The 21262-nt window shown below is 44.6% G+C and overlaps 1 protein-coding gene across 1 annotated transcript in view; it reads left to right on the top strand.

Annotated features, from left to right (window-relative positions):
* The window catches only part of HHLA1 (HERV-H LTR-associating 1), a 34899-nt gene continuing 13637 nt past the window's right edge, over positions 1-21262 (top strand). Inside the window, exons 1-12 of the mRNA XM_033126443.1 lie at positions 1-104; positions 6227-6346; positions 7430-7486; positions 9310-9363; positions 10558-10617; positions 13707-13787; positions 14299-14382; positions 14488-14571; positions 15975-16058; positions 17689-17745; positions 17846-17932; positions 20371-20619. Of these exons, the coding sequence (XP_032982334.1) occupies positions 6268-6346; positions 7430-7486; positions 9310-9363; positions 10558-10617; positions 13707-13787; positions 14299-14382; positions 14488-14571; positions 15975-16058; positions 17689-17745; positions 17846-17932; positions 20371-20619 (976 nt within the window). The 5' untranslated portion in view covers positions 1-104; positions 6227-6267. The remainder of the gene's footprint in view (positions 105-6226; positions 6347-7429; positions 7487-9309; positions 9364-10557; positions 10618-13706; positions 13788-14298; positions 14383-14487; positions 14572-15974; positions 16059-17688; positions 17746-17845; positions 17933-20370; positions 20620-21262) is intronic.

Genomic DNA, 21262 nt, shown 5'->3' with positions numbered 1-21262 from the left:
TATCTTTCACTAAAAACTCATATAAACCCCACAGCTCTGACTTCGCCATTAATCTTTCTGGTTGCTTAAACTCTTTGAAGTCATTTATCCCGCTCAGGAGACAGGTAAGTCCTATATTGGTGCTATTTTAAAACCCTTCGGTTTCTCTCCTCCCCAAAGAAGGAAGCCAGCTAAGGAATGCATCCGCTAGCATTCCCAAGCTTTGGGTTCCTGGATGCTGAAGGAGAGGAACAGGAGGAATCTGGGCATTTCTACCACCCACTATCTACATTGCACTTCAACTAAACTCCACCCCTCAATCACAGTCTGCTTCTTTCATTTTTTTTATTTAGTTGTTTAAGATTTTTTAAATTAAAATACAGTTAACATACAGTATTGTATTAGTTTCAAGTGTGCATCATAAGTTATTCAACAGTACCCGCCTAGCTCTATATAGTGTCATTACCACATTATTGGTTTTATTCCCTATGCTAAAGAAATGATCACTGTAAGGCCAGCAACCATCTGACACTGGACCGACCGTACTATCACAATATTACTGATCTTTTTCCCCCCTTTTTAAATTTTTCAATTAGAGTTGACATTCAATATTATTTTGTATTAGTTTTAAGTGTATAGCACATGGTGAGACATTTATATAATTTAGGGAGTGATCCCCCGACTAGTACCACCTGGCACTATACATAGTTATTACAATATTACTGACTATATTCCTTATGCTATACCCTACATCCCCATGACTACTGTGTAACAACCAACTTGTACTTCTTAATCCCTTCCCCCTTTCACCCACCCCTAACCCTCCTCCCATCTTAAGGAAGTCCCTCTAAGATTCCTCGTAATACTGGTTTGATGGTGATGAACTCCTTTAGCTTTTACTTGTCCGGGAAGCTCTTTATCTGTACTTCAATTCTAAATGATAGCCGTCATGGGTAGAGTAGTCTTGCTTGTAGGTCCTGGTTTTTCATCATTTTGAATATTTTCTGCCAATCCCTTCTGGCCCGCAAAGTTTCTGTTGAGAAATCAGCTTATGGGGGCTCCCTTGTAGGTAACTAACTGCTTTTCTCTTGCTGCTTTTAAGATTCTCTCTTTGGCTTTAACCTTTGGCATTTTAATTATGATGTGTTTTGGTGTGGGCCTCTCTGCACTTCCTGGGCTTGTATATCTATTTCCTTTGCCAGATTAGGGACATTTTCTGTCATTATTTCTTCAAATAGGTTTTCAATTCCTTGCTCTCTCTCTTTTCTCCTGATACCTCTATAATGCGAAAGTTGGTATGCTTGATGTTGTCCCAGAGAAACAAACTCTCCTCAATTCTTTGCATTCTTTTTTATTTTTGCTGTTTTTGTTGGGTGTTTTCTGCTCCCTTATTTTCTATATCTATGCTGGTTCGATCCTGTGCTTCATCTTATCTACTATTGATACCCTGTAATATATTCTTCACTTCTGTTATTGTATTCTTTATTTCTGACTGGTTCTTTTTCATGTTTTCTATCTCCATTTTTATATTTCCTATCTCTTTGTTGAAGTTCTCCCTGAGATCATTGAGCATCCTTATAACCAGTGTTTGGAACTCTGCATCTGGTAGATTGCTTGTCACCATTTCGTTTAGTTCTTTTTCTAGAGTTTTGTTCTGCTCTTTTATTTCAGACATGTTTCTTTGTCTCCCCATTTTGGCTGCCTCCCTGTGTTTGTTTCTATGTATCAGGTAGGGCTGCTATGTCTTCCGGTCTTAGTAGAGTGGCCTTATGTAGTAGGTGTGCTGTGGGGCTCAGTGGTGCAGTCTTCGTGGTCACCTGAGCCAGGCATTCCAGGTGTGTCCCTTACGTGGGTTGTGTGTGCCCTCCTCTTGTAGTTGAACCTTGGTTGATAATTGCACATCAATGTGAGGGACTGACCCTTGGGCTAACTGGTTGTGAGGACTGACCTTGACTACAGTGGAAGGGTGGTTGTGTAGGGGCTGATCCTAAAGAGCAGGATCTGTCTCAGCAGGACTCTGGTGCCTGCCCAATCTGCCCCTTGAGTGCGTCATTCTTGGAAGTGGCTAGGTGATGCTCCAGCTCGTTTTGAAGCTGGCCACTGGGGGCACCAGCCCCAGGACCACCTTGGAAGGAATCCGCTGCTATAGGTCAAGTTCAGCTACAGCCTGTGCCCCACCCAGGGCCACCCAGCAGGAGCCACAAAGGAATCCACAGATGGCTGCCACTGTGCTGTTGGAAGCACCTTGAGAGGCCAAGACTCGAACCAAGGCCGGCTGCCACTAGTGCTGGCCTAGGGTTGCTCAGCCAGACGTACAGGACACGCTCAAGCCAGATGCTACTTGTCTGGGTTCTGAAAACCATTGAGAGACCCTAGGAAAGTCTGCAGCATGAGCCAAGGCGGGCAGTTTATACGAAAAAGCCACTAGAAGTGGCTTGGGTGTGCCTGAAAGTTGGGTGGGGCAGAGTCTCGAATCGACAGGGTGTGGTCAACAAACAGCGGAGACTCAGATATGGTGGCCACCTGTGTCCACACGCTGGGAAGAGGGACCGCTCAGCAAAGAAATATGGCCTCCTCCAGCACCTCTGTCCAGGAGAAAGCTGCCTCTCCAGCCCCCGTCCCAAGCCAGACGACTTAGTTCCCCACCATTTGTCCCTGCCACCTTTACAGCTGCTGCCCCAGCGCTGGAGCTCAGAGCGAGTGATTCCATTGGTGGGTAAGTCCACACACGGTCCCTTTAAGAGCAGTGCCTGGGAATGCCGCTGCCCTCAGTCTCCTAAGTCAGGATCTCCGCTGGTATTCACAACCAGAAATTATGGGGACTTCTCTCCCTGGCACCGGAACCCGGAGCTGGGGTGGGGCTGGGACTTCTTACTCCTCTGGGGGGTTGGAGGGACCTCCACAGAGGTAATATCCCTCCTGATCTTTAATGGTCACATGCAGGTGTGGGGCCAGCCTGTTCCGTGTCTCTGCCCCTCCTACCAGTCTTGAGGTGGCTTCTTTTGCACGTCCTTAGTTGTAGGGCTTCAGTTCAGCAAGATTTTAGGTGATTCTCAATGATGGTTGTTTTGTAGTTTAGTTGTAATTTTGATGTGGTCATGAGAGAAGGTAAGCAGTATTTACCTACTGCACCATCTTGTTATCGAGTCCACAGTCTGTTTCTTTTATTTATTTTTTTTCCTCTTAATCTACTGATTAGAATCTTAATAAGTCATCAGCTGGGAGGATGGCTTGTCCTCACAGCTGTGATAAAAGAAACATGATCTTTAATCCCAAGACTTGGCATGAGGATTGAAAAATGCCCTAAAAAATGGCTAGCAGCAAGGCAGCAGCTAAAAAGTCATACTTTCTTAGTCAGTGGCTAACAAATCAGGGATTTGGGCTGCCAACAGATGGGGGTCCCAACCTGAGCTCTCCAGCTGTGTTCCCTTGGGCCAGTTGTTTGTCTGAACCTTGTGTGGGGACAGAGCCAGCAAAGCATTTCCAGGCTCTCGACCTCACGTGGAAAAGTGCTGGCTCGGGTAGTAAATGGCCATCAGCTGTAACTAGTTGGCCTTTAGCTGTAACCAGTTAGCCATTAGCCACTAATAGAACTGCCATGGCTACGCTGGCAAGGGGATTTGGTTGGTTGGTTAGTTGGCAGAGAAGCAGACTGCGGATTGCAGCTAGCAAGTGGGGTTAGCAAGTGCGGATGGTGGATTGCAGATTGTAGGTATCCTACTTCCTGTGTCTTGCCTGGCCGCCAGCGAGATTGGGGTGCAGGAAGACCTCTTGTTAGGGTACTGGCGGATGTTTGCTTTTGTGTCTCGACCAGCTGCCATCGAGAATATAGTGGTATGAACCCCCTATCCATGGCTCCGTATCCATGTTGTTCCTTTTTGGCCTCACGATACCCTGCGTTCTTGTGCGGGGAGCGGGACCAGAGATCCTACATGACACCTCGGTTTCCTCAAACTATAAAATAAGGATAATCACAACTAAGTAGGGTTGCTTCAGGGACCAGTGGATTGCCACATGGAACATTCATTATACGTCAGATGGTCAACAAATATTAGATTTTGCACCTCTTCTTCTGCCTTAACTATCCTTGAAAAGGCATTGGAGCTGACTGCCTGAGTGTGAAGTCTGGGGCTGCCACTCACCTGTTTGAGGATTTGGGCAAGTTGTCTGTCATCCCAAGCCTCTGAGTCCTTCTCAGGAAGAGGGAGCTGATACGGATGCTGAAGGTTGCTGAGTGAATGGACCACCATACTGTACATAAGGCGTAGCATTTCCTGTGAGTGGCCCAAGTGAGACAGCACTTCAGTGAGTGTTCACCTCTCTACTGAGTGTTGGAATTAACTCTGTGTCTGACTGGGCATCCTTCAGCTGCAAAGTACAGTGTGGAAGGTAAGTTTACTTGGCAGGCTAAACTGACTTTGGTTGATTGGTGATCCTAATTACTTGGAAGGAACACAATGTTGAATTAGGCTCTCACAGCTTTGTTCTTACCATTCACATTCCCGGCGCCAGGGCTATTGCCAATAAAACACACACATATTGTGAATTTATTTCACAAGACTGTTGAGCAGAATCCTGGCTTATCGATCACAACAGCACTTCTTAGCCCTTCTTCCAGGAGTGGGACTGGCTCTCTAACCCCTTCCATCCACCAAAATGCTTTGAAATGATCAATTCTGTTTGTTTTCCACATCAAACCTGTTCGTGGCAGTCCAGGATGGTATTTTGAAGGGCAGGGGAGTAGAGTAGAACATGGTGAAAAAGAACACAGATTTTTGTATCTGAGGGACCACAGTTCAAATCCCAGTTGTCCCACTTACAAGCTGTGTGACCATGACAGGGTACTTCGCCTCTGCTCCCCAGGTCCTTCTCTTGTATAATAGAATAATCATTTCACAGGGTGATTGAGATGGTAAAATAACAGAGAAGAATCAAAAAGCAGAAGAAATAACAGAGATGATACTCCAAATTGAAGGCTATGCATTATACTGTTGGAGAGGAAAAAAAGAGTTTCCTCTACCCTCTGAGGTGTAGGGACTGGGGTCCTGCAAATTCAACTGACAAAACACAGATTTACAGAAGGAAATGTTTAAGACTCTAGTTCCTTTGTAAGTCCTGTCTCTGTCCAGAAGAAACACCATTGACTGTCTACCAGTAATTAAAAAGCATTTTAAATGTTTATTGAAGTATCTTTCAATAAAATTCCAAAGGCGGGTCCATCGCAAATGGACAGCAGAACTTCTTAAAATTTAATTTACCATGAAGATGTTTAGTTCCTAAGACATTATCCTCAACCCTACTTTCTCTTGACTTTTTATCCCCTCCCCAGTTCACCTTCCAGATCTATTTAATTCTCTACCAATGGCAACTTTCTGCTCTTTTCAAATCAAGTCTGCGCAGCCTGCATGTTAAATGAGCATTACATTAATACCAACACAGAGATTTTATAGTTATTCAGTGATATTGTACGTCAGACAGCATTCTGTGTGGTGTCTGTCACACAGGAAGCACTCGGGAAATAGTCACCATTATTCTTATTAGTCTCAGCTTTACAGCTTTAACTGTCATGCTGATTCTGCACAGCAAATTCTCAGGAGAATTGCTGGGACACATTGCTGCAGAGAAGGAAAGAAGGTGTGAACACTCACGTACCCTCGTATATTAAATTTTTTCCTATTTATAAGCAGCAGCAATGTTGTATTTGAAGGGCATTTCCCTTCTACACAACCAGAAAAACCATGGAAAAGACATTGATTCTCCCTGAGTATGCACGCACGCTCCTCTCATATTCCCAGATCTCCTGCAGTTATGTAGGGCCGCATGAGTAATTCTGGCATGGGCTGTAAATAAAAGTGAGTGTGTCACTTCTTGCCAGAGCGTTTAAAAGTTGGTGCATAATCCTCCAGCTCTCTCCTTTCCACTGCACAGTGAATCAGTGACTAAGGAGGCTACAGGGACAAGATGGTAAACTCTCAGACAGTGGAGCCTCCATTTACTGGGGTCCCTGAGTGACTGTTGGAGCATAGTTCCCCACCAATTTGCAGCGACTGTGGGCGACAAACAAGAAATCAACTTTTGTTGTTGAATTAAGTCAATGAGCTTGTGGAGTTAACTTGTTACCTCAGCATAACCTAACCTACCCTAACTATACAAAGCCTTTTATAGATTGTGTTTCTAATGACACCCGTGAGAGTTCTCAAGGATATTCTGCATTCGTGTGGATAGTAATCCAGACTGTTTCCTCCAGGGCTTGCTTGCTTGTTCCAGGTGGTCCAGAATATCACGAATATGCCAGGCTTCCTGGTACACGGTCCTCCAGTGAGGCTATGCATGGGCGTAGCATGTGTCCTGTCCCTTTGGAACACAGGTGGGTCAAGAAGTGGCTGTTCTAAGTTTGGGTATTCATTGTGCTTTAGAGACTGGCGGCAGCCAACATCTCAGGCCAGAATCCTAAGTGAGTTTGAGTGAAATGGCAATAATAAATTCCCGATTTCTGGTTTTGTCCTTTGGCTTTTTGAGTGTAAGTCCCATTTATGCAACAGAATTATCTGCGACCTCCATGGTTACAACTCTTGTCCAAAGCATCATCTGCTCTTTCCTGGAGCTCTAAACCAGCTCCCTGCTTCTCCTCTTGTCTCTCCATGATCCATTCTCACCAGCCCGAGTGATCTTTTTGTGTCTCATTACATCACCTTCCAAGTTCTTCCCTCATGTCTCCCCACCTCAAAAATAGTATTCAATGATGTCCTACTTGTTTTGGGCTCCTATCCGAAGTCCTTTACACGATCTGCATGACCCTGCTCACCTTGCCTCTCCCAGTTCCTACAATCCCCCATCACCTGCATTCTCCTGTTCCATCACTGCTGCCTCTTTCAGTTCTTCAAAGTAATACTCATGCACATCTCAGATCCTGGGCACATCCTGTTATCTGTGCACTGAATAACCCCGCAGCGGGTTAACCTACTCAAATGCCATTCATCCTTCAGGTCTCAGCTGAATGTCATCCCAGGAAAAGCTTTCGGATCATTGAGATTACATCAAACTCCCTGTTACACACCCTCAAAATGCCCTTCTAAGTATCTGATATTGTTTGTAATAATATCCTGAGTCTTCATTTCCTTGATGTCTGCTTTTCCAACTAGACTATATGCTCCAAAAGGATGGAGTCGGTATCCATTTATTTATCATACTATCCCTGCATCTAACACACTTGTCTATCAAAGACCAGTGCTGAATAACATTATAGATTATTAGTATTATTACTGTTGGTCAACAAATATTTGATGACTAAATGATCGAATGAATGAACAAACCACATGTGGGATTTTAAGCAAGTTACTTCACCATTCCAGATCATAATTTTCTCATCTTTAAAATGAGTACTTTGGATAAATTCTCTCGGAGTCATCTCTGGATTATAATCGTTCTGATGAAAACTTTTTTATTTTAGTGTCTGCTATTAAAGAAGCAAAAAAGGAAAAGGTCATGACCTTCCTACCTGCAACAGGTAAATGGGTAGGTGCTCCTCTCTAGCTCACTCTGTTTTGGGCAAATTCCTTGGCTTTTCGGAGCCTCACTTTCTCTATCTGTAAAATGGAGATTGTGTTTGTCTTTCAAGCTCTGACAGTCATAGTTCATATGAGTCACTGCTTTATGGTTCATGGAACACCTGGATTTTCATAATCTTATTAAATCCGAAGACTGTGACATTCTATTAGCAACAGAAGATTTCATAATGGGAAGTACTGTTGTGTGCCATCATCACTTTTGTAATAATGCCATCTTTCTTTGCCTTTTTGTTTCTTTTCTGATGGTCTAAAACTGGCTGTGCAGCAACATGGTGAATGCACTGCAACATGAAGGACACAGGAGTCACGGGCTTGCATTTCTGTTCCTAACTTTTTGGTAAACACACTGAATAGTTTTTTGGTGTGTTTTTCATTTGGGGAAGGGAGATGAGGATTACTCTTTATTTTTTTAAATTTTATTTATTTTTAATTAGTACATGCATGTGGTTCAAAATGCAAATGGTACACAAGTAGGCAAAGTTGAAATGCTCCCCCACTTCCCTTCCCCACCAGAAAACAGTTGCACCAATTTCTTGAGTCTAAGCACAGTACTTTTCAATCACAATTTCCCGTACTTGAGCCTCCAATTTTCTCCTCTTTACATGGGAATGGCAATTCCTGCTCTACAGGTAATCATAAACGATAAAAGATGATAAAATACGGAGCACAAATGAGTATGGAAAGTACTAATACCTTCTATTTTAAAGATACTTCTATGGTGGTCTTTTTATCCAAAAAGAGAACAATCGTTTTATATTTTGTATTTGAAAAACGCTTCTGTGTAGCATCCTATTCAGAAAGTCCTGCTTCAGGTGTGTTTAGTTCACACTTCAAATATTGTTTTCAAAACCCATCCATGGGTTTGTAACTATAAAAAGGAGTGGCAGAAATCGTTTTTTCTTCATGAAAGGAGTGGTGTTCAAGAAACGTTCTTAGTGAAGAAGATGGCACAGGGCCCATCATTCTGGCTTGGCAGGTGTAGGCGTCCTGCGAGTTCACCATCCCTGTCGCCTGGAGATCTGAACCCAATTGTCCTAGTTCCTCACCTGTATGGAGCACTCTGATTCCTGGCGAGGTACCAGGCAAGGTCCATCTCCGATCTCCCTGCGGCCACGTCAGAGTGGACCGTTCAGGCAGAGTGTCACTCAGAGCGCCTGAGCGCGGAGAGCCAGACTCTCCCAAGCCAGACTTCCTTTCGTCATAACATAACCACCACCCGTCGCAGCCATATTGTTGGGAAGGGAATCCATAGCCCCCACCTACCCCTAACCCCAAAACTCTGATATTTAACCAGAAAGCTTGATAATCAGTGAAAGACCAAATTAGCTGACAACAGTTAATTGGATTTGAGTTCCAACAGTGTACTTGACAAGCAGGGGACAACCTAAGTGTCCATCCACAGGTGAGTGGGTGGAAAGTGTGGTATTCATATATTGGGGAATATTATTCAGCCTTGAAAGAGAAGACAATCCTGCCCTCTGCAACAACATGGGTAAATCTGGAAGACATTATGCTGAACGAAATAAGCCAGCAGAAGAACAAATACTACCTGATGTCATTTCTATGAGGAATCTAAAACCATCAGACTCACAGAAACAGAAAGAAGAAAGGTGGTTGCGGGGATGGGAAACAGGACCACTTCCCTTTTCTGGGCCTCAAGTTCCTCATCCTTCAAAGGGAGTGGTGTACAAGGTGACGTGTAAGGCTTGTGTGAGGCTGTGGTCCCACAATACTATTTTATTCATGAAAACTTTTATTTCAGTGTCTGGAAATGAAGTTAAGAAGGAGAAAGCTGGAACTCTCCTTAGTGCAACAGGTAACTAGGCCAGCCTTAAACAGGTAACAGTGTGACTCGGGCATGCATTTTTCAGCCTCTCTGTGACTTGCTTTTTTCCATCTGTAAAATGGGCATTAAGCACTGTGGGGACAGAGTCCCGGAGAGCAGTTTTCAGGCTCTCGGCCTCACGTGGAAAGGTGCGGGTAGTAGATGGCCATCCGCTGTAACTAGTTGGCCCTCAGCTGTAACCAGTTAGCCATTGGCCACTGACATAACTGCCGTGGCTGAGCTAGCAAGAGCGGAGTGCAGTTAGCAAGGGGTTGGTTGGTTGGCTAAGAAGCGGACTGCGGATTGCAGATTGTGTGGCTCCTGCTTCCTGTGTCTCCAACCCAGCCACCAGAGAGAAGATAGTGCTATGACTCCCCTATCTATGGCTCCGTGGGTGTTCCTTTTTGGCCTCACCGTGTCCTGCATTCTTGTGTAGGGAGCAGGAGCTGAGACCACACATGACAAGCATCTCCTCCATTGGAACGTAACCTGAAAAAGAATCATTGCAATAACAATAATAGTAACAAAGACTGTGTGATTAAATGGCATCTCATCCAAAACAGAGGGTCTTTCAGGTCTCGGCTTTACGTCCCTTCCACAGGGGGCTTCTGTGTCCCCCAGGCTATGTTGGGTGCCCTGAGACAGGTGCTCACAGCATCCCATTCCTCAGGTGCAATTACATGTGAATCTCCCTCCTCCTACCTGAGCCACAGGCAGTAAGCTCCACGGAGGTGCGGGAACACCTGGTCCTTTCCCCTGACTTCTTTACACCCAACACCTAGCGTATTGCTTGGCCCTCACTGAGTATTTGTTGAATGATAAAGGATGAACACCTTTGGCATTTCAAATTTTCCTTTGTCATTTTCTTCATTGGTACCACAAACTTTGCCGAGTGGGCAAGTGGCCTGATATTTTGGAAGAGCCCGTGCTCTGCCGCTCTAGGAAGTAGGTTCTGATCCCTTCTTTACCAGGACTCAGTTGTGCAAGTTTCTTCTTCTCACTGAGCCTCAGTTTTCCTACCCAGTAAAGGGGTGGGCGAGATTAGGCCCGCCGCATCCAAATCCCCTGACCTATTTATTAAATGATTCTCGGGGTCACTGCAGTAAAGGCCTCTGAGGCTTCTCCAACAACGTGTAGCTGGAAGTGGAGCCCCCACTTCTCCCCTGAAGTCTTTTCTCTTCCCAGTGTCTGGCCTTGGAGGAGAGGAGAGGAAGGAAAAGGGGGTGGCATTTCTGGACACCACAGGTGAGTCCCTGCCCTCCCAGGGCTCCGTGGGTGGGCTTCGGCTGCTGAGCAAATTCTCCCACTTCTGTGGACCCCACTCGAAACCCCCACGGCGAGATAAAAGCATCTCTCCAGTCTTCTGAATACCTTACCGACACAATGATCTGAACATTAAGTAAAAGTTGTAAAAGTCAACGTTTGTAAAAATATAGAGTGTCCACCACTATTTCCACCTTGTCAACTGTTGTTTGCAAGCTTCAGGGAATAGCTGGAAGAAGGGCAGATTTTTTTTTTTAATTAAAGTTTATTGGGGTGACAATTATTAGTAAAATTACATAGATTTCAGGAGTACAATTCTGTATTACATCATCTATAAATCCCATTGTGTGTTCACCACCCAGAGTCAGTTCTCCTTCCATCACCATATATTTGATCCCCCTTACCCTCATCTCCCACCCCCCAACCCCCTTACCCTCTGGTAACCACTAAACTATTGTCTGTGTCTATGAGTTTTTGTTTCTCATTTGTTTGTCTTGTTCTTTTGTTGTTTTTGATTTATATACCACATATCAGTGAAACCATATGGTTCTCTGCTTTTTCTGTCTGACTTATTTCACTTAGCATCATACTCTCAAGATCCATCCATGTTGTCACAAATGGTCCTATTTCATCTTTTCTTACCGCTGAATAGTATTCCATTGTGTATATATACCACAACTTCTTTATCCATTCATCTATTGAAGGACGGTTTGGTTGTTTCCATGTCTTGGCCACCGTAAATAAAGCTGCAATGAACGTTGGAGCATACGTGTCTTTATGTATAAATGTTTTCAGATTTTTTGGGTAGATACCCAGGAGAGGGATTCCTGGGTCATATGGTAATTCTATTTGTAGTTTTTTGAGGAACCTCCACACTGCCTTCCATAGCGGCTGCACCAGTCTGCATTCCCACCAAGTGTATGAGGGTTCCTTTTTCTCCACAGCCTCTCCAACACTTGTTACTATTTGTCTTGTTGATGATAGCCATTCTGACTGGGGTGAGGTGATATCTCATTGTGGTTTTTATTTGCATTTATCTGATGATTAGTGATGTTGAGCATTTTTTCATACGTCTATTTGCCATTTGTATGTCCTCTTTGGAGAAATGTCTCTTCAGGTTCTCTGCCCATTTTTCAATTGGGTTGTTTGTTTTTTTGTTGTTGAGTTGTATGAGTTCCTTGTATATTTTGGATACTAGCCCCTTATTGGAGGCACTGTTTGCAAAAATCTTCTCCCATTCAGTTGTTTGCCTCTTTATTTTGTTGATGGTTTCTTTTGCTGTGCAGAAGCTTTTAAGTTTGATATAGTCCCATTCATTTATTTTAGCTTTTACTTCCCTTGCCTTTGGAGTCAAATTCATAAAATGCTCTTTGAACTCAAGATCCATAAGTTTAGTACCTATGTTTTCTTCTATGCAATTTATTGTTTCAGGTCTTATGCTTAAGTCTTTGATCCATTTTGAATTAATTTTGGTACATGGTGACAGACAGCAGTCCAGTTTCATTCTTTTGCATGTGGCTTTCCAATTCTTTGCCAGCACCATTTATTGAAGAGGCTGTCTTTTCTCCATTGTATGTTTTTTGCTTCTTTGTCAAAAATTAACTGTCCATACTTATGTGGTTTTATTTCTGGGTTCTCAATTCTATTCCATTGGTCTATGTGTCTGTTTTTCTGCCAGTACCATGCTGTTTTGATTATCATTGCCCTTTAGTACAAGCTGAAATCAGGGAGTGTGATACCTCCAGCATTGTTCTTTTTTCTTAGGATTGCTTTGGTTATTCAGGGTCTTTTGTGGTTCCAAACAAATCTGATGATTTTTTTGTTCTATTTCTTTAAAAAATGCCATTGGGATTTTGATGGGGATTGTATTAACTCTGTGTATTGCTTTGGGTAATATGGCCATTTTAACTATGTTGATTCTTCCAATCCATGAGCACGGAATGTCTTTCCATTTCTTTGTGTCTTCTTCAATTTCTTTTAAAAATATCTTATAGTTTTCAGCATATAGGTCTTTCACATCCTTGGTTAAGTTTATTCCTAGGTATTTTATTCTTTTTGTTGCAATTGCAAAAGGAATTTTTTTTTTTTAATTTCTGAGATTTCATTGTTAGCATATAGGAATGCAATGGACTTTTGTATGTTGATTTTGTAGCCGGCAACTTTACTGTATTTGTTTATTGTGTCTAATAGCTTTTTGATGGAGTCTTTAGGGTTTTCTATATATAGCATCATGTCATCTGCAAAGAGTGATAATATAACTTCTTCATTCCCAATTTGGATGCCTTTTATTTCTTTCTCTTGCCTGATTGTTCTCGCAAGGACTTCCAACTCTATGTTGAAAAGCAGAGGTGATAGGGGACAGCCCTGTCGTGTTCCTGAATGTAGAGCAAAGGGCTTCAGTTTTTCCCCGTTAGTTATGAGATTAGCTGAGGGTTTGTCATGTATGGCCTCTATTATGTTAAGGTATTCTCATAAGGGTGGATTTTAGCCAAGCAGTGTCTTGGCACTTGTCTGCATACTATCCACATCTGGACGATGGCTGATTGATCGATGATTGATTTTGGTCCTGATGTCTGGGCCACATCCCAGAGCTGAACTAAATCTGAGTCTCTGAGGTTGGAGCCCAGTCATCAGAATTATGCTATTAAAACGATCTTTCCAGTGACGCCAGTGCCCAGCCAGGTCTGAGCGCCTGTCAGACAAGGTGCTTCTTCCCAAATACAGCAGCATGTTGAGAATCCTACGCTTTCCTAGGGCTTCCCGTTATATGTGCACATTCCCCACCAATCTCTACCCTCTCCACAGAGATCCAATATTCCCTAAAATAGGGGGTCCTTGTGCTGCACCCGGACTTCTTTCCTCTACTCTGTCTTGTCACGATGTATGCCATTGGCTGTCTCCTGCTGAGAGCAGGCACTGCCTTTTATCTTCAAACTCCTTGTGCCTGGAATAGGGTGTGAGTTCAGTGAATGCCCAAAGAGGAGGCTCGTCTGCCTGGACGTTGGAAATGAGGAACTTTTTCTGTTACCAACAAAAGCCAGCGGGTGACATTATCTTCGAATCTCTTTCAGAGCTGCCTGCAAGGTCGGTCGATCTGTCAGAACTGAACCTGACAGAGCTAGTGAACGGGATGCTGAGCAGAGCCTTGAAAGGTAACTTTTTCTGAAAAGCACAACCCAGGCCCATTTTTGTCTTGTAGCAGCTTCCCTTCACGGACGCTCTGTGACCTGAGCAAGACACCTCACACCACTGTGTCCCAGCTTCTCCGTGTTCAGAGTGGAGGGTGGTTTGTCCTACCTAAATCAGGATGAGACTGAAAACACCCAAGTGAAGTAGGAGCTTTGCCAGCGTTTTGAGAGCAAGCTAGATTCCAAATATGGCATATGCGCTGGCATTTCTAATCATAACGATATTGTGAGAGAACGGCCAGAGCTTAAGGACCGATAGGGAAATATAGCCAAGTGATATCCATGTATTTTTGCTTTTTTGTTTGTTTGTTTTGCTTGTGTTTATTATTTTCGGTTTCTATTGTTGTGTTGTTTATTTTTGTTATTGATTTTTATGATTTGTTCATTGTATTATGAATTTCTATCAGCCATTTACTCATGTACATTATCGTTCATAATACAAATTTGCCTTTCTTTATCTTGATATCATTGGCAGACAGCCAGAAATTTTTCTCCTTGCTGAGCATCACTTCCTACAGCTCCTTCGCTTTCCACAAGCTTTCTGTGACCATTTACAACAGTAAGTGCTACCCGGCTCTTCTTGGTGGCACCAATGGTGAGCGATGCAATACACTTTCCCCCTCTACCAAGTCAAGATTGCTGTGTGGACTGTTTCTCTTCCCAGTTTCTAACCTGAAGACGGTGGACCCAGCCAAATTCCCTACACGGTACTGCTACTGTTTAAACAATCGGACCAACGACCTGTCAGGTGGGAGGAACTAACCGTGACTTTGACACTTTCCTGATGTTGCCCGTGCTCTTTTAAATAAGTTGGAATGAATTTTTTCTCCTCAGAGCAAAGATAGGAAAATGCAGACGCTATTATGCTTAAATGTGTACACATGTCATCGTCCGAGAGAAAGAATTCTTTTCTTGGTTTACGCTAGAGACAGAGGGGTAAGAACAAAATGTGTAGGCCGCTTTACTTTAATAGCAAGATCTGAGAACAAGCTAAAATATCCGTCTTTGGGAACATAGTTAAATAGTCTACCATATAAACAGGCTTCAGAAAAAACAGCCATAGACAATATTAGTGAATGGATGTGGCCGGAGCTGGTCTACATATGGAAAAATGTCCATATTTTTAATTAGAAAAAGAAAGTTACGAAATAATATGTAGAATTGTACAATGTCACTGATGAAAAACATACGTGTGTGGGCACTGGATGGATGATTACCTCCGAGGAGATTGGGGTTTTGGAGGGTTGGTTAAGGGGGGCTCGTGTTATCTGATTTCTTTTCAATGAGAGTGTATTTGTGTATTAGTTATAATTTAAAAATTAAAAATATTACATGTTCCTTATATTTAGGGAATCAAAATGAAAATTACTCTCCCACCACTAATTCATCATTCAACAAATACGAGTCACCAGACATGCTTCTGTGGGGGGGTTACCACACTGACCAAAGGGGACACCCCTCCCCCCTGCTCTCATGAAACTTCGATTCTGTGGGAAGGGACAGCAAGTAAATAAATAAAGTGAAAACACACAGTATGTTGACTAATAGTGTGACAGTGAGAACAATAAAGCAGGGGAAGAGTAAGGAGGGAAGTGATGGTGGGAAGAGCTGCCGTGTGTAGGACACGCAGGGAAGTCTTCTCTAATGAGATGACGATCGAGGGGCAACCTGCAGGAAGTGGGGAGACAGCCCTGTGGTACCTGGAGACAGAGTGTTCCAGGCAAAAGCCCAGGCAGCAGAGTGAGAACTGCAGAGGCCAGTGTGCTGGAGCAGGTGAGCCAGGGCAGAGAGTCGTGGAAAATGAGCTCAGAATTGTGGGGGTGAGGCAGGAAGGGTGTTGCAGATCATGTAGAAGTTTATAGGGTAACAGGAAAACAAATCAGAAAAACCAGTATTCCACAATATGGTCTTGCACAGCTTTTCGGTGATGGAAAAAGAAAGGGGATGATAGGAGGGGTCCAAAAGTTTTCTGCCTGCCTGAAGTTAAGACTATTTTTATAATTAGTGACATTTCTCTATACGACTGTTAATTTTCCTCAATTCACTGAACTGAATCAAACTTGTAAAATCTACTCTGAAAAATCCAAATGCAATATACTTCCCCCCTCTACCAAGTCTCAGAAATTTAAACCTCCTCATTCTGTCTTGCAGATTTCACAGCCCTACTGGTGGACCTCATTGGAAATTCTACCAGCTACCTCACAGAGATTTTTAAGTCAACCTCTATCCTTTCAGGTATGTTTATCTTTAAAATGCTTGGTTATTTGCTATTTGGCATCTGTCGGGGAAGATTACCAAACCTAGTAGACACCCCCCACTGCAATCCCTGCCACAGGCCAGGCTGCCAGCAACGTTAGTGTAAGTTTTATTCAGACAGTCAGTATGGTCCAGTTTCAACCACCAGTATTTGAAGGTTCCATCTTCCCATCAGAGCTATTCCTGGTGTCCAGAATATTGGAGGAAGAGTCCAAGGCTCAAAGTTGGGGGAAATCCAGGCAGACTCAAGAAAACAGCTGCTGTTGGACAGCTGTGCCCCCATTTTGAATGTGACAAACCTGAGGTTCAGAAGGGTTGTCTTTTTGCTCAATGTTGTTCAGCATTCAGCTTTAGATTTACGTGGAGCCAGCCTAAGCCCATGTCTGACGGACAATTGAGAAAGACCTGCCTCGTTTCTAAGATGGCTTCATACAACTTCCAGGCAATTCACATTCCCGGGAGGACCCACTTTACAAAGCGCAGATCTAGTCAGCAGCCCAACACTTGGTGTCATCGGCTACACTATAGAGTAACTACTGTTTTCGAAGCAAGGAGAGAGGGACAGAGAGGAATATGAGCAGACGCTGCTTAAGCGGCAGGGCCTCTTCTAAGGGCTTTCCGTGAATTCTCTCCTTGGAGCCTCACTACAACCTCACTGGGTCGCTACTCTATGTATCCCCCACTTTACAGGTGGGGAAGCTGTGGCACAGAGAGGTTAAGTAACCCGCCTGAGATCACTCTGCAGGGACAGAATTCTACCCCAGGGGACCCGGTCTGAAGTCCATGGTCTTGGTCACTATGTTGACAGTGACATGTAATAATAGCAGCACATCAGCAGTAACAATAGTCTTATTATGACTATTTCCTGAGCTCGTCTATCGCCAGGCACCATCCATAGCGCTTCACACACATGATCTCATTGGACCGTCATAGCCATCTTATCAGGGATGTACGGCCACATGTCCACCGTCCTTTAGGCAGCATCTTCAGGGACGAGTATGTTTAGGAATTCAGAAGTTTTCCGACTTTTGGAGGTCTGATAGGGTGTCCGCACCATACGTGATATAACACCTCCAGCAGCATCCAGGACAGGGTGCTGTCATCAAACACATTCGTAGTCATTCAGCGGAATGGTTGACCCTTTACATCAAGAGGGATAGTTAAACAGCCTCACCTCTGTCAAGTCAGGTTTGGCCACCAAATGAGTTTGGGTACCAAACTCACCTGAAATCTTCCAAGTTACAGAGATCTGGGGATTTGGAAATGGCAAATAAAGGACTGTGGTATTCAAATCTTGACCATTTTAAAGATGGGTAAACTGAGTCTTAGAGAGGTCAGCAGTGCACTTATGTTCATAGAGCGAGTAAGTGACAGAGCTGATGTCATCAGGGAAGCTGACCCCAGAGGCTGTGCCCTTAGCCATTACATTGTATTGCATGCCACCTCCCCCAGAAACTCCAGGAAATCAGGGTCGCCTCAAAAGTAAGGAGTTAGCCCCATTTTCCTAGAGCGTCCTAAGCTAGAGGTTTCCAGCTTATTTTTCATTTCGACCAAGGACTTCTCCGCTGCAGACCCATTGCTAAGTCTTGTGTGCTCATTTGTCTTACAGTGAGTCAAACGAATGAATCCGACTGCACCTTCATCTGTGTGATGACAGGAAAGGCAGGTGAGCCCTCAGCCCTTCTTTGACCAACTCCCTGGAGAATTAAACACAGCCTTCCAGCAGGCACGCCCAAGACTTCATCCGGTTGGTGGGACTTTTGCAGGAAGGAACCTTTCTGACTTCTGGGAGATGGCGGAGAAATCTCCTGTCATCAATTACACCTTTACCAGCAGCCTGTCTGGGGTTCTGGGTGAGTGTCACCTCCCAAACCCTGCTCTAAATTCTCCAGACCACGGTCCCATCTAGCAACCTGAAGAGTAAATGTGGCCTGCGGGTATCTTATTTAGCTATACTGTGTTAAAATCAGAGGATGTTGTCAGTTTTAAAATGTTTTAAATTTCTAGATTGTTTTGCAAAAGAAGACCTGGCAATCTTGGATGTCACCCCCCTCCCCCCCCACACACACACACCATCAAGCAACTGGAGTTTGCTAACTGCCGCTCCCCTCCCCGCCATGAGGAGGGGGCAGCTCTCTCCCATTTTCCACAGTCATTTCGGCTCCCTGCTACCTTGAGCTTTTTTCTCATATTAACTACCTGGCTTTGTTTGTATTTGCACGTGGGACCCTCTAGAATAATCAGCCCCTACTCAACCATTCTCTGCCCCTCCACACACTCACCTACTCGTCCTGCCTTTTCCATGGCACCAGCTGGCATTTTTGCAATCACTTGTAAGCCCTCTTTCTCCCCTACTTTTAACTGTCATTTCTAGCTGAGTGAAGTTTCTGGAATGTGGGAGGTCCTCTAAGCTTAGGTGCCGGTGCTGTGATTATCCAAATTCAAGTCCTCGTCATCTTCCTTAGCCTCCTGCAATAGCCTCTTAACCAGCCCCCTTGACCCAGTCTCTTATTTCTCGAAAGTACCCATCCATTGCCAAAGACGGGTAGTCTTAAAATACGATTGGGTTGACTCTTCACTGCTCAGAACTCCCATCAGCAGCAGAGGGTCCAAAGGCCTTTGCGTGGAGTACACCGTTCTCTGTCATCAAGCCCACCCTCACCTCCTGCTCTCGTTTTCCATGAATCTTGTTAAAACTACACTAACATTCCTTCCTACATCTCCCTGTCCCTGCAGCTTTGCTCATCTTAGGCTCAAACTCCTCCTTTACTTTTCCATATTTCAGAACCTAAAGTAGTCTCTAATTTGTCAGAGGCCACCTCCTCTTTCGTAAAAATCCCCCCGAATCAAAATGAATCTTCTATGACCCGACATCATAGCCCTTGTCTGTCGCTGGGACTCTGTGTGACCCCAGGGTACATCACAGTTGACCTTGTATGTGTGTCTCCTCCCTGACTGGTACTTGAAGGCAGAGACTAAGTCGGCCTTCCCCCTCAGTGCTTTGCACAGTACCTTGTAAACTGTAGGTTCTTTATGAATGTTTTGGAGCAAAATAATGTTTATGAGGAATCTCCAATCCCATTTCTGTGGGCTACCTCGATTTGTTTTTATCGTAGGACATCTCTTCGTTACGCTGAGGAAAGAACCTCAGTTTGTGTGGAGCGAGGCTGCTTAATAAGGCAATGAAATGGGCACTTGGTGGGCTCTCTTCACCCATCTAATTCTGAGGACAGATCTGATGGTTGAATCAATCTCACTTCTAAGAGATTCCTTCCATGACCTTCCCACCCCCAAACTCAATTCTGTCTCCTCTTTGGTGTTTCTTTAGTAAAGCTCTCCAAGCAGCAAATGCTTGGGGAGAGAGAACAAGCTGACACTAAGGTTTCTGTGCCTGATAATCAGTCACCTGGCGGAGTGATCGTTTGATTGGGAGGCTCTTAGTCCCAGGTGGAATCAATCTCGGCGCAAGGCCCAGGCCTCCGCTGCATGGGGAGTGTTACTGAGCCCAGAAGTAAAGCAGGAGAGAGGAAATAAGGCTACGGGGCCGTCTCCAATTGTACGGGCTGTGCCCGACACACGGTTACCTGCAGAAAGGGCAGGTGGGGGCCGAAATCACACTGGTCTGCAGGCCAACGTTCGACCACCCAGAGAAAGGGACCCGATGGGCGGGGGGGCCTGTCCTCCTCATATCCAGCCCCGATCTCTTAAGCCTTCCTGAAGGGAGAAAGAGGTAAAATGAACACTTGAGCCTCTTCTCCCATTTCTTCATGGATTGTCCACAGGCACTGGGTAGAGCTCCCTCTGAATTAAGCCTTCCTGCTGTCTCTGTGGGGCTATCTTTGAAGTGGTTGCCACCTAGCAGCCTCTGATGCCCCTAAATTCCACCTCTGGTCCCCAGTCGCAATGGCAAGGCACATGAAGCCACCCTATACTATTTCCAGGGACAAGTGGCAGAGTCACGGAGGGGCTGAGGGCGGAAAAGTGGGCCAAGAACTCTGAGGATTCAGGTTCTGTTCAGGAAACACATCAAATGCCTGATACTTTTCGGTCTGACAGCTTTGCATTCTGTTCACAGCGCTTCTTCACATGGCTTTTTGGGGACTGATATTTTAGACTCATTTGCCAGTGAAGGAGAAACCTTACTTTGGGGACATAGGGTGCTGGTCCGAGAAAGGTTTGAATCTCTGCATTCTGAATATTTGCTGTGTGGTGACTTTTCAGGGGCACAGCAGTTGTTTGTGTCCAAAGCGTTGTTCAGCATATTAAAGCTGTCACGATATCTCCCTTGAAGGTGCAGCGACCAGGGGGACAGCTGTGGCTTCGAAGCTCACACCTGCCAGCCAGGAGACACCACCAAGGACGAGCCCTGCACGCCGAGCCCAGAGCACCGGCGTGTCTGCTCTGAGAACCTCGCCCTGGACAGAGCCAACTCATCCTTCAGAGGGAGGACAGCAGACCGTGAATACAGACGGGCTGCCTGAGCTTCTCGCCAGGACCACGGCCGTGCCAGGCAGTGCCACTCCCGTGCTCCCAGCCTTGGGTAAGAAGCTTTCTCACCCTTTCCTCTCCTGCCCCATTTCTCCCTCCTGTTCCCTCCAGGCTCACGTATGTCAGCGAAATCCTCCCTTAACCCTGCTCTACCAACCCCTTTCTTCTTCAGCCTCCCTTAAGTAAAACATCGATGGGAGCCAGTATGGTTCCACACAAACACAACACACGTCACTGGTATATGTGCTTCTAACATTTGTTTGTATAATTTTTTATTTTGAAATAGTTTCAGACTTACAGGAAGTCGCACTTACAGTACAGAGGGCTCCCTGGTATTCCATCCAGCATCCCTCACTGAGAATGTCTTACATACTTGAAGTATGTTATAGCATAAGGTGTTTTATTTCAGCAAAGCATTTACCAGTATCTCTCCTGAAATTCACACTAAATGCTGAAATGCAGTCACTTTATGGCAGGATTAGGTTACTCTGTAGCTGGATGTATAATGACGCCACGAATATGTTAATGACTTGATGCCAGCAGGAAAAGCTGGTGGTGTGCCAAGAGGATGCCCCTTCCCCACAATTTGTGGACACGATCAAACAGTGTGCTTATATTTGGAAATAAGATACAATTGGGATAAGTCTTTCATTACGAATCAGTCCTGTCTCAGCGAGTTCCAACAATGGACCAGT

Source organism: Rhinolophus ferrumequinum, chromosome 14 (assembly GCF_004115265.2).
Source record: "Rhinolophus ferrumequinum isolate MPI-CBG mRhiFer1 chromosome 14, mRhiFer1_v1.p, whole genome shotgun sequence".
Taxonomy (NCBI): Eukaryota; Metazoa; Chordata; class Mammalia; order Chiroptera; family Rhinolophidae; genus Rhinolophus; species Rhinolophus ferrumequinum.
Note: the sequence above shows the minus strand (reverse complement) of the source record. Positions and strands in the feature narration are given on the sequence as shown.